This window comes from Mastigoproctus giganteus, chromosome 1 (assembly GCF_048544385.1).
Source record: "Mastigoproctus giganteus isolate SK-2022 chromosome 1, ASM4854438v1, whole genome shotgun sequence".
In the NCBI taxonomy this organism is placed as follows: Eukaryota; Metazoa; Arthropoda; class Arachnida; order Uropygi; family Thelyphonidae; genus Mastigoproctus; species Mastigoproctus giganteus.
Window position 1 is genome coordinate 246,138,899 of NC_143575.1, and position 12,770 is coordinate 246,151,668.

General features: G+C 38.6%; 1 protein-coding gene across 1 annotated transcript in view; it reads right to left on the reverse strand.

Annotated features, from left to right (window-relative positions):
- Positions 1 to 12,770, reverse strand: part of kl-2 (dynein heavy chain 2, axonemal kl-2) — a 1,174,416-nt gene that overhangs the window by 476,342 nt on the left and 685,304 nt on the right. The window contains exon 43 of the mRNA XM_090369487.1: positions 4,753 to 4,941. Coding sequence (XP_090225613.1) covers positions 4,753 to 4,941 — 189 coding nt within the window. The remainder of the gene's footprint in view (positions 1 to 4,752; positions 4,942 to 12,770) is intronic.

Genomic DNA, 12,770 nt, shown 5'->3' on the forward strand with positions numbered 1-12,770 from the left:
ATAGTTTGGATTATCAAGATTGTCACTAAGTGTTAATGCTGCTGTTCTTTTCTTCTCTGTATGAGGTTTATTAACTTTAGGAGCCATAGTAAGGAGTTTATAATTTAAAATAAATGTAAAACAGCGGTATAATCCGTGATATCAACACAGAATTCACTTTCAAAGTAGTGAACATAAACAAATACAGTAATCACATGACGTTGTTTTCTTTTTTCGACATGAAAGGACATCTGTGCAGTATGCAAACATCCGATCTCAATGTGCCGTTAGCTCGAATATTCTGTTATTTGGGGTGTGCGTTATTTCGACAGTCTACACTACATTGGTACTCAAAAGATAAGAAGCAAATAAAAATAAAATCTGAAAACAATCTCTGCTCGACACCATTAACAAAATTTTGACCATGTTGCAATATGCAGCTTGGGTAATTAAATATAAAAAGCCCATTTAGCTACTAGGCTTTTCATACTGATAAAGAAATACTGCTCAAGGTTTAGAATTAGCATTAGCAAAAACACATGATGCAAGAAAGCAAGCTTATATAGCAACAGTCAGAAAAAAAAAAATTCTAATTTCACCCATTCACTCACTCCAAATGTTTTTCTAGTTCTGCCTTGAATCCATTTAAGCTATCAACTTTTCTACAATGACAGATGGAAGTCTGTTCCAGCAAACAACCACATGCAGGCTAAAGGCAAACTTCCACACATCTATCCTACAACTGTCTTTCCTCAATTTGAATTTATACCCTCTCAGGTGATTATCCTGAGCAACTGAGCAAGAGAAAGAATCCCATCAGCATTGAGTATGCTCAAACCATTCACAGCCTTATACACCTCAACCAGATCACCTCACAGGTGCCTAGTCTCCAGGCAGGCACTGTAATTTGCAATACTTAAGCCTTTCTGCATTACAGCAATCCTTTATTCCATTCACTAATCTTGTTGCTCTTTCTGTTCTCATTCCAGCAGCTCTGCATCCTTCTTAAAATGAGGCCTCCAGATCTGTATACAGTATTCAAGGTGTGACCTCACTATTGCCTTATACAAGGGGATAATCACCTCTTTATCCCTGCTAGAAAAATTCCTGAGTATCATTGACAAGACACCATGAGCTACTCTTGCAAACGGCCTGCACTGTTCAGAAAACTTCATATCTGCCTGCACAATTACACCCAGGTCCTTTTCAATCTCTACCACTGTCAGTGTGTGCGCCGCCTCAGTAGCCAGGTGGGAAGGAGCAGCAGCGTGTAGTACACGCTTCTTGATTAGACCAGGGTTCGAGCCCATCACCACCACCAAATACGGAGGATGCGAAAAGGTCAGGGTGTGACCACCACATATCCCGAAGAAATATGGCCTTAGTTGCTAATGCTCCTAAAAGCCAAATAAACAAAACTGTCAGTGTATTACCACACAGTTTACATGTTACTCTGGGGTTACTGCTTCCCATATGCAGTACTTTACATTTGTAAATGTTAAACTTCAGTTGTCACCTGCTTACCTTTTCTAGATCCGGTTGCAGCAGTGTACTGTTATTAGTGTCATTAACAACCCTAGCGACCTTCGTATCATCTGCAAACTTGAACATTAAGCCTGATATACCATCATCAATATCATTAATGAATACAGAAGACAACAATGGACCCAACACCGAACCCTGGGAGACTCTACTAATAACATTAGTCCATGAAGAGCAGTGCCCATTAATTACCACTCTCTCTCTCTCTCTCTCTTCTCCCACTCAACCATCCCTTTATCCATAGCAGCAATTTGCTTCCAATGCCACACTGCTCCAATTTGTACAGCAGAATTCCATGTGCAACAGTATTAAAAGCTTTCTAAGTTCCAAATATATGATATCTAAATTATTCTTTGCATCCAGTTCCTTTGTGATTACATCATAGTATTCAATCAGATTAGTCAGACAAGACTTCCCCTTAACAAAACCATGCTGTGTCTGAGCTATAACGGAAGTCCTGTCAAGATGATCCTGCAATGCATCTTTAACCAGGGCCTCCATTAATTTCCCTGAAATAGAAGTTAAACTAACAGGTCTGTAATTATCTGTGTCCCCCTTTGATCCTCCTTTGTGAATTGACATATGCACTTCTCACAGTCCAAGGGTACCTCCCTTGATTCGAAGGAAGCTCTCACAATTGTGGCAAAAGGTTTGCTTATTTCCTTTGCTGCCTCCTCTAATATAACTGGATAGATTCCATCCACCCCAGCTGCCATTCTTATGTTTATCTTCAACAATTTCTCCTCCACTTTACTCTCAGTTATTACAAGATTATCTAGCTTACTGCCAGAGCTTAATACACCTCTGGCATTCCCCTTCCTGAATAACTCCTCAGTGTGAATGTAGATGAAAATATTCATTTAGTTTGTTAGCTACCTGAGCAGGATCATCAAGAGTTGAAACATCGATATCAAGTGGAACAATCTGATCCACCCCCCTTCCTTTGAGAGTTTACCTAAATAAAGAACTCTTTGCTGTTTTTCTTTGCATCATTTTCCAAAGATTTCACATCATCTGCCTTTGCTGCATAACCTCCTTTGTGACTTGGTTACAGACCAACTTATATCTATCATAGGTTTCTCTGTCACCTGTTAATTTATATGTATCCCATGTTTTTTTGTTCTCTGCCACATGTCTAATTAGTTCAGATAACATGCATTTAGGCCTAAATCTTGAACGATATTTCTTAGTTGGTATGAAAAGCCTAATAGCTTCCAAGATTAATTCTTTGAATGCTTTCCCTTTTGAATTTGCTGTTGGTAACATCATCAGTTGGTCCCACTATATAGAATTTAAATACCATCTCAGACCTCCGTAGTCACCTTTATGAAAGCAAAAACCCTTCCCTTTACCCTTTATGGTAGTTACCGCTTTGAGTAAATCCCACTTCAGCACACTGTAATCACTGCCGTCTAGTGGTTCCTTTATCTGCAAATTCTTAATGCATGAAGAATCACTACTGATAATCAGATGAAACGTATTACTCCCTCTAGTTGCCACCCGAACATGCTGCTATAGAAAACAATCATCCAATAAATCCACAAAAGCCTTGCTAGTGTGTAAGTGACCAACCCACAAATTCCAGTCATTCTCTGAGAAATTAAAATCCCCCATTATAAGACACTCTGATTTTCTGGCCCACTCTATTTCTCTGCACAATTCCTCATTTCAAGGCTATTGGCCTATCATAGGCCAATAGCCTTGAAACATGTCTGGGTGGTGTTACTCACTGAGAATAAGTAACAATAGTCTTCTCTATTAGTGAAGCGTTACTTATTCGAGGTAGTGCAATATCATGGCAACTCGTTGTGAAGGCAGAGCACAATATGAGAAAGAGCAAATGACTACAACAACTACTTTGTAGTTTTTTTAAGAGTTGTCTATGGTGTATCTACACACCGATATTATATAGATATTAAACTCTTAATGTATTATGCCTTGTGCATTTAATTATTTTAAATAAAGTGCTTCGAATAATTTTACGCTGGTTCCCGTACAAGATTCACATAGCATTAGCATTAGTAGAGGCATTTGATGCAAGAAAGCAAGCTTATGCAGCATCAGCCAAAAAAAAAAAAAAAAAATAATAATAAATAAATAAATAAAAAATAACCACTTCCACTTCACCCCTCTGTTCGTTCGAAATACCTGTCCAGCTGAGCCTTAAACTTATTTAGGCTATCAACTTCCATAGTGCAAGAACTAAAGTCTTGTGATCAACAACAATGAATAGACTTTGTTTTACGATTTCTGGCTCGTATGTAACTTGATGACACATGGGCTCGAATGATCTTGTGGTCTGATGAAGCACATTTCACTCTTCATGGGGCTATAAATGCACAAACTGCCGAATATGGGGAATTTCTCATCCATCTGCTGTGCATGAAAGACTACTACAAAATCCATACATTACAGTATGGTGTGGATTCACAGCAGTTTATAATCAGACTATTTTTCTTTGAAGAGTCTACACCCCATATCCCCGATAAGGTAGATAAGGTGTACTGTAACTAGTACACGTTACTGTGCTCTTCTAAGAGATCACATTATTCCCACTCTGCAAGGAAGGCAATGCTTGGAGACTGTAGTGTTCATGCAAGATGGTGCCCCTCTCCAAGTTGGTCGACAAGTGAAGGAACTGCTCCGTTCAACATTCGGAAATGATCTGCAGTTCTGGCCAGCCCAATCAGCAGATCTCAATCACTGTGATTTCCGGCTATGGGGTGGGGATATCTGAAAGACAGAGTTTACTATGGCGGCATACAGACGCCTGCTAATTTAAAAGCAAGCATTAAACAGCGTTTAGCAACATCTCCAATGAGATGCTATGTGAAACTGTGTTGCACACAGTCTTCCATTTTCAGAATGTCATCTCAAGTGAAGGAAAGCACATAGAACAATATCTGTAGATTTCTAAGTTCTGATATTAAAATCTAATCCTAAGTTAAATATTCTATCTCAGGTTTACAGTGCCAATTTCTCCCTCAGTGGCAGAAATTTGAACTAATTTTTTTTCTTCTACAAATCGCTTCCCATACCCTATATGACATATCCACCAATTTTTGCAGTGCTATCTCTAAACATTTTGACACTAGGGTCTCCTGAATAGGGAAACTTATTTAGTAAATCTAGTGCCATAATATAAATATATTATGGCACTAGATTTACTATGATTTTTAGATTAATGATATAAATTAATATTCCGTCAGAGATGCAGAAATTGAATTGTACCTTTGCAATATCTCTAAGACTAAAAAGATAATGGATTTTAGCAGGGGTAGGAAGTAAGTGTGCTGTTACTCCTTCATACAGTTCTAGAGTGGCATGCACCAAGACGTCAGCCAGTGGTTTCACGTCTTCTGTAAAATCTGCTAGTTTCTGGGTAACCATTGTTCCAAATATACAGTTAAGCTGCGCCTCCTAAAATGAAAAATAAATAAAATAAAATATAGCAAGTTAATAACTGAGCTAGTTGTTCAATTTATTTATAATTATATATTTATTTATTTATTGTCCTTTATGACAACAGAATTGTCACAGAGGACATTAAATAATTAAACTGCTAACACTGGTCAACACCAAAAATGTTTCTGGTTTGAAAATAGTCAATTCTTCTTAATTTTAGAATGAGTAAAATGAATGTAACATTTAAAACTCTTAGTTAGCTCTTGATTTCATGATATCTTATGATTTAGGGGAATATTGGTGAATACTAGGGAATTTTGGAGTCTAGAGAATAGATAGGTTGGTAACACTGAAACAGGAACCGATACACCATGTTTTTTTTTTTTTTTTCCATTTACCTTGCAAGTGATGTTATGAATGATGTTCATTTCTTTTTTTTCTCCAGGTTTATGATTTTAATGACAAAAATTACATTACATTAAAAGTCACCTAAATGTGTTAACAGTGTTGACAATTTTTGTTATGTGTGTGGTGATGTGACATTTTCCATTCATAAACGCCAATTGACTCCACTTGTGAAGACAGCCTGCTACCATTATTTACGCTGTACGATAGGGGATGAAGACAAACCTTGGGCACCTCATATTTGCTGCAACACATATGCTGAAAATCTCCATGGATGGTTGAATAACAAAGGACATTCAATGCCTTTTGCCATCCCAATGATTTAAAGGGAGCCTTCAAATCATGTAAATGACTTATTTCTGCATGGTGCCTCCTCTTCAGCATGGCATGTCAAAAAACCCCCAACATCCCATCAGCTATCCAACCAGTGGCACATGGGGATAGTCTGCCTGTACCTCACCCTCCAGAAGAGTACACTTTGGAGTCTGATGAAGATGGGGACAGTGTGAGGAATGATGGTCAACCTAGGCCTTCAACATCACAGGATCCTGATTTTGTGCCAGAACCTGAGTAGCCGAGTGAGTCACACAGAATCACTCAAGGTTAACTAAGTGATCTAATTCGAGACCTAGATCTATTGAAAGATAAAGCAGAGTTTCTGGGATCAAGGCTCCAGCAGTGGAATCTTCTGCAACCAAATGTCAAGCGATTGTACAAGGTGTCCATATACAACAGGGCTCCTGTTCTCTGTTGGGACCCTCTGCATGTATATGGCCCCCACTTATACAGTGACCACAAGATGGTGAATTATGGGAACAAAATTTGGTTTTATGCCCATATCCTGAACAAAGAAAACATTTTGAAACTATCGTGAAAGGTCTATGTCGATGGGATTTTTGTTTTGTTATTTGGTTTTTAGGAGCATTAGCAACTAAGGCCATATTGTTCCGGGATATGCGGTGGTCATTCCCTGACCTTTCCGCATCCTCCGTATTTGGTGGTGACGGGCTCGAACCCGGTCTAATCAAGAAGCGTGTGCTACGCACTGCTACTCCTTCCCACCTGGCTATGGAGGTGCCTCTATGTCGATGGGAACTGAACAATAAGTAAATATGTTCCAATGTGGCACTATATTTATACAACTGAGATGAAAAACTCACTATCCAATGTACAGTAGAAGCACTTCTAGACTTTGTTGTGAATCTAAAAGTTGTATCCCTTTTGACTTCTTCAAGTGAATAGCCAAATTCTTACAGTATAAATCTTCTAATATGTCAGCCTGACTTAAATCTTTTGTCCTTTATGTGGACATACTGATATTTATTAGTTAAAGTGGTCCCAGCCAACCAATGGCAACCCGGCCAATAAATGACCAATGTCCTTCATGTGAACAGCATGACCTAGAAGAATTGAAGCAAGAGCATTGCCATTGTGGAGCAAAACAGTTTTAAACGTAGCTTTGATGAGTCTATGAATAGCCTCCAGTCCTGTGGGTTGTACTCCACATTCAAAGCTGTCATCAAATCATTGACAAGAGAAATGTCCATATTTTAAAAGAGAAAACAACAAGGTTGTTTTCTCTTTTAAAATATGGAGTCAAAGCATTTTGCCTACTCCTGTACATGCACACCTTGACATTTGGTTGCAGAAGATTCCAGTGTTGGAGCCTTGATCCCAGAAGCTCTGCTTTATCTTTTGATAGATCTAGGACTCGAATTAGATCACTTAGTTCACCTTGAGTGATTCTGTGTGACTCACTCGGCTACTCAGGTTCTGGCACAAAATCAGGAACCTGTGATGTTGAAGGGCTAGGTTGACCATCATTCCTCACACTCTCCCCATCTTCATCAGACTCCAAAGTGTAAGCATAAGATGAGGGATTATCAACATTCTGTGAAAGACATATGGCATCCAGAATATCAAAGAGCACTTGAATTAGCAAAAGATAAAACTGCTTATGAATAGTGCATCCTACCAGAATCTGGTTTGTGACTCTGTAGAGAGTGTTATAGTATCTTCTATTTCTTCTGCTGGTATGAAAATATTAGGATACTGCAAATTAATGGACAAAGATCAAGACTGGTTGATCTTAGGCATTCGGCTGTGGAGAATCAATTAAATATACTATCGCTGCAAAAACAATACTGTGCCAAAGTTCGATCTGATCACTCTGTTCAGATATTAGGTTATTCTTTTTTATCTTCTTGTGTTATTCAGCCTGTGTGTACGAGGGATCTAAAACAGGAATTGTGGTGTCAATGTCATTTTACCTAATATCATTGGTAAAATGTATCATACTAATGATACATTTTACCATTGATAAAAATATCATTGGTATGTTCACCGTCTATGGATTTCCACATATTGTTAGATTATATGGAGCATGCTCTGAATGTATTAAGACCAAATAATGTTATTATAACTGCTGATGTCAATGCGAAATCCAGCTTGTGGCATAGTGCAATGACAGATATGGAAGGTCTACTTCTTGAAGAGTTAATAGCATGTCATAATTTGCATGTTATAAACAGGCCTAACCAACTGACTACATTTTGTGAACCTATGGGAGAATCGAACTTCAACACCTAGTGCGGGATTGGCAAACAACTGCAACGTGGACATCTAGTGATCACTGTGCTATTTTTTTCATTGTTGATGTTCCAAGGCTTTTTGACAGTCAACGATGTCCATTGGAGCATAGTAGATATTCCCTTAAAAAGTTGGATTGGACAGTATTTGATTACTCTGTGTTGCTGATTTTACTATGGATAAGCAACATCAGTTGGTGGAAGCATATAAATTAGCGAAGAAGAAAGCCTGGAGTCCCAAATCCTGTCCTTGGTGGTCAAGTGAATTGATTGCCCTTCGTCGAACTGTGTATCGTGTGTGACAACAATATCAGCGTCATCGTGATTGGAGGCCCGAGGAGGTAAATAGGTTGCATGAAACATATTTAACAGCTAAAAACTTACTGTAGAGCCGTAGCGGCAAGTAAACGAGAAACTTGGAGGGTATTCATCAAAGAATCAGGAAATCAAACACTGCAGAGCCATAGTGGCAGGTAAACAAGAAACTTGGAGGGTATTCATCAAAGAAACAGGAAATCAAAACCCATAGGGGTTTGTATAAAATTTCCAGGAACAAGTTGCATTCCTCGGACATATTTGGGTCAGTTGCAGTTGATTCTCAAGAAACGATAGGCTGGGAAGATACCATTGACACAATATTGACTAAATTGTTTCCAACAGATGATACTGAGAAAGATACATATGACCAGTCAGCTATTCGGATGGATAATGAAATATATCAAACTCAAACAGTTATGGCACAGTTTACCTCTGAGGAATTAACAAACGTTTTGAAGAAAGTTAATGTTACTAAATGTTCTGGTATGGAACTCATTGAAAACGCTTTCCTACTCAGGTTTCATAAATTGTTTCCACGTTTGCTTCTGGCAATGTATAATAAGTGTTTAGTTGAGGGATATTTCCCTGACAAATGGAAAGTTGGCCTATTGAAGTTAATTATAAAACCAAGAAAACCAGTGATGGAAATCAGGTTGTACCGACCAATTGCTCTTTTAGCTAATTTTGGTAAGGTCTTAGAATGGCTTATGGCATTTCATGTCTCTGAGTTAATGACATCTTGTGATATGGTTTCTGCTTGTCAGTATGGATTTACACCTGGTAGATCGTGTGAGGATGCTTGGTCGACTTCAAAGCATATATCAGAGGTTCTACATTCTAAGTTCGAACTCGTGATTTATGTGAATTTTGAGGAGGCTTTTGACTCCCTATGGTGGGAGTCTGCCCTTGAACAATTAAGAGTTGCTGACTGCCCCTTGCAACTACATAAGTTGTTTAGAAGTTATTTCACAAACAGATATGTGGTGGTAAAATCGCAATATTATTATGTTAAAAAGAAGGTATTGTGAGGGTGTCTGCAAGGATCAGTGCTGGGACCCCTTATTTGGAATATGGTATTGCATAATTGGCAAGTTCAATTTTTCCCAAATGCAAAAATCATTGCTTTTGATGATGACTTAACAATAATAATTGCTGGTAGATCAAGAGTTGATTTGGAGAATAAGGCTAATATGGTATTCAATAATTTGTTCTCCTGGGCAAAAAATTACAAGCTTACTATAAGTCCTACTAAGACTAATATGATGCTTTTTAAAAATAGTCTAGATTTCGACAGACCTCTGTAAATTAAGCTTAATGGATGACAAATACCACTTGTGAAGGAAACTAAATATTTGGGCTTGTTAATTGATTATAAATTAACGTTTGACCCACATTTACAATATCTTAGTAATAAAGTAAGAAAATTCTCCAGTGCAATTATTATGGTATCTAAAGCAGATTGGAGTTTGTCACAGAAGACTCTTTTTTTGTAACTACACAGCAGTTTTTCTCCCCTTGACAATGTATGCTGCTGGAGCCTGGTTTTATCGAACTACTATTGTCAGCATACAAACTAAGTTAAATTCAATTCAATGGTTGATGCTCCTTAGTATTTTGAGACTATGTCAAACAGTTTCAACAGCTGCTGTGCAAGTCTTGGCCAGAACGATTCCGTTGGACTTGTTTCTTGTATACCGTGGATTGTATAAAAAGACAGATACTCACTACAATTTTAGGTATTGAGCTTAATAATTTTACTAGTATTAATGGTGAAAGAAATGACAGACAAATGATGCAAGAAAGCAAGATAATATAGCATCAGTTTGTTATTTGGTTTTTAGGAACATTAGCAACTAAGGCCATATTGCTCTGAGGATATGCGGTGGTCATTCCCTGACCTTTCCACATCCTCCGTATTTGGTGGTCACGGGTTCGAACCCCAGTCTAATCAAGAAGCGTGTGCTACACACTGCTGCTCCTGCTCACCTGGCTACAGAGGTGCCAATATAGCATCAGGTGAAAAAAAAAAAAAAAGGCACTACACAATCCTCCCATCCATGCCTTTCAAAAATTTGTCTAGTTCTTCCTTGAATTTATTCAAACCATCCACTTCCACAACAACAGATGAAAGCCTGTTCCAACATTCAACCACCAGCTGGCTGGCAAACTTCTGCACATCTATCCTGCAACCATCCTTCCTCAACTTAAATTGAATTTATGTCTCCTCGTATGTGTGTGTGCATGTAGTCTCAGCAAGAGGAAGAATGCCATTCAGTTAGTCAATCCATTCAAGCTCTTAAATACCTGAATCAGATCACCTTGCAGATACTCGTCTTCAGTTCTGCAATTGCAGAACTGAAGCCTTTCTGGGTACGAACACCCAGAACCAATTCTGGGTTTGTACCCAGAACCAATCTGGTTGCCCTTTTCTGCATTCATTCCAGTAAATTTACCTTCAGACCTATATACAATACTCTAGTTGCAGCATAAACATGTACAAAGAGATAATAACCTCCTTATCCCTATTAGAAAAGTTTCTGTTATCACTGACTGCAAAATTACCCCAAGTCTTTTTCATTTTCAATACCCTGAGAATAGCACCACACAGTTAAGTTACTCTGGGATGACCGTTATCCAAATGCAGTACCTTCCAATTGCATATCTCCAGTCCCTGAATCCAAGGATGCCCTCATAATTATAGCTAAAGGTTTGCTTACCTCCTTTGTTGATTGGATATATTTATTTCACCCCAGGTGCCTTTTTTACATTCAGCTTCAACAATCACCCCGTGGGTTCACATCTGGTGAGTATGGGCTTGGGAAACCCAGGGTCCCAAGCTGGATATCATCATTCTTCTCTTTCTTGGTGATTCCTTTCTACTTTTGACTCTCTCTCTCTCTCTCTCTCTCTCTCTCTCTCTCTCTCTCTCTCTCTCTCTCTCTCTCTCTCTCTCTCTCTCAGGGTAACTCGGGAATTTTTTTTTTTTTTTTTTTTTTGGCTGGTGCAGCATAAGCCTCAGGCTTCCTTGCACCATATGGCTAGTAATAATAATAATAATAATTTCTCTTTCACTTTCCTTTCAGTTATCACAAAGTCATTTAGCTAACCACTGCAGTTTGACAAACGTCTGGCATGTCTTTCCATAAAGAATTCCTCATGTGTAAGTGGCCCAATGTGATTCAAGCTCTTCCTTCTACTGTTAATATAAGCACAGAAGCATTTGCTGCTTTTCTTTGCATTCTTTGCCGGTGACTTCCCATAATCTGACTTAGCTTGCCTAACATCCTTTAACTTGAATACAGACTAATTTATATCTACCATAGGCTTTTGATTTCAAGTCACATTAGTCGATACAAGTCACACAGATCATCCCATGTAATTTTAAACAACATAAGGCTGAGACTGACCATGGCACAAGATTCATCTGAAAAACTGGTCCTTGAGAGCATCAGAGACATTCACTCAGGTATGCCAAGCTGGGCTTCCTACCTCAAATCTAAAACGTTGATGTAACTGATATTCAGGTGACATTCAAATAAAGTGGACCTAATTTCCGGTAGGTATGTGACAGCCATATTTCTCTGCTTGCACCTTCATGATGTTGGGACTGTTAGTAATCCTGGGGTATCGCATCCCATGTGCAAGTCCTGAAATACAGCACCTAGCATATTGGAGGTTACCCCCAGGTGCAAACCAATGTAAGCAGAGCTCAAGGTGTGGTGTCCACACCACAGGGAGAAATGCCACCCATCTGCATTACCAGGAAATACTAGGTAGTAGATGAATCACATCAACCAGTGGAAAACCACCACTTTGAAGAAGATTATTGAAGAAGTGAAGTGGTAGAACCCATGATTAGTCTTCATAGCAAAGCTCTAGCAGCTCACCCTCATATCTGCCATCATGCAGTATGACTGATGTCTTTTGAGGTTATGATGGACATCACGGCAAGATTCAATGTTCCTTATATTTGGAGGATACAGCTCTAAAACTATGTTCGCTGGCCTGTCGCTAGATAGTCCAAGGGACCAAACCTATTGGTAACTCTCTAGGAGGCTTCCAGATCAGCTAATGTATAATCTCACTGCCTCTACCCTGCACAGAGATGGGGGGGAACCCCTGGTGCTATTAGACAAATAACACACTTTACAAAAAAAAATTAACACACTTGCCTCTACCCTGCCAAACAGTCATTGGAGTGAGTCTGAATAATGTGTATAGAAGGGTGCATTGTCAAGGCCATGTTATGTAAAGAAGCTAGATATATGCTTACCACTTGTATGCTATATCTAAAAATTTCATTAATTTATGCACCATGTCTTTGCCACCTTTTCCTACTATTGAGTACATCATGAATTGTCAAACAAATATAACAAACTTATCTGCAAAAAGATTTAAACCTCCCAAATACTTCCTCGTTCATTTTAGAAAATACGTGACCTCAGTTCTAATCTCAATGATGTTGATTTCCACTTACAGGCTGCCAAATGCCATGTACTTTTAGTTTGTTTGTTATTTGGTGTTTAGGAGCAT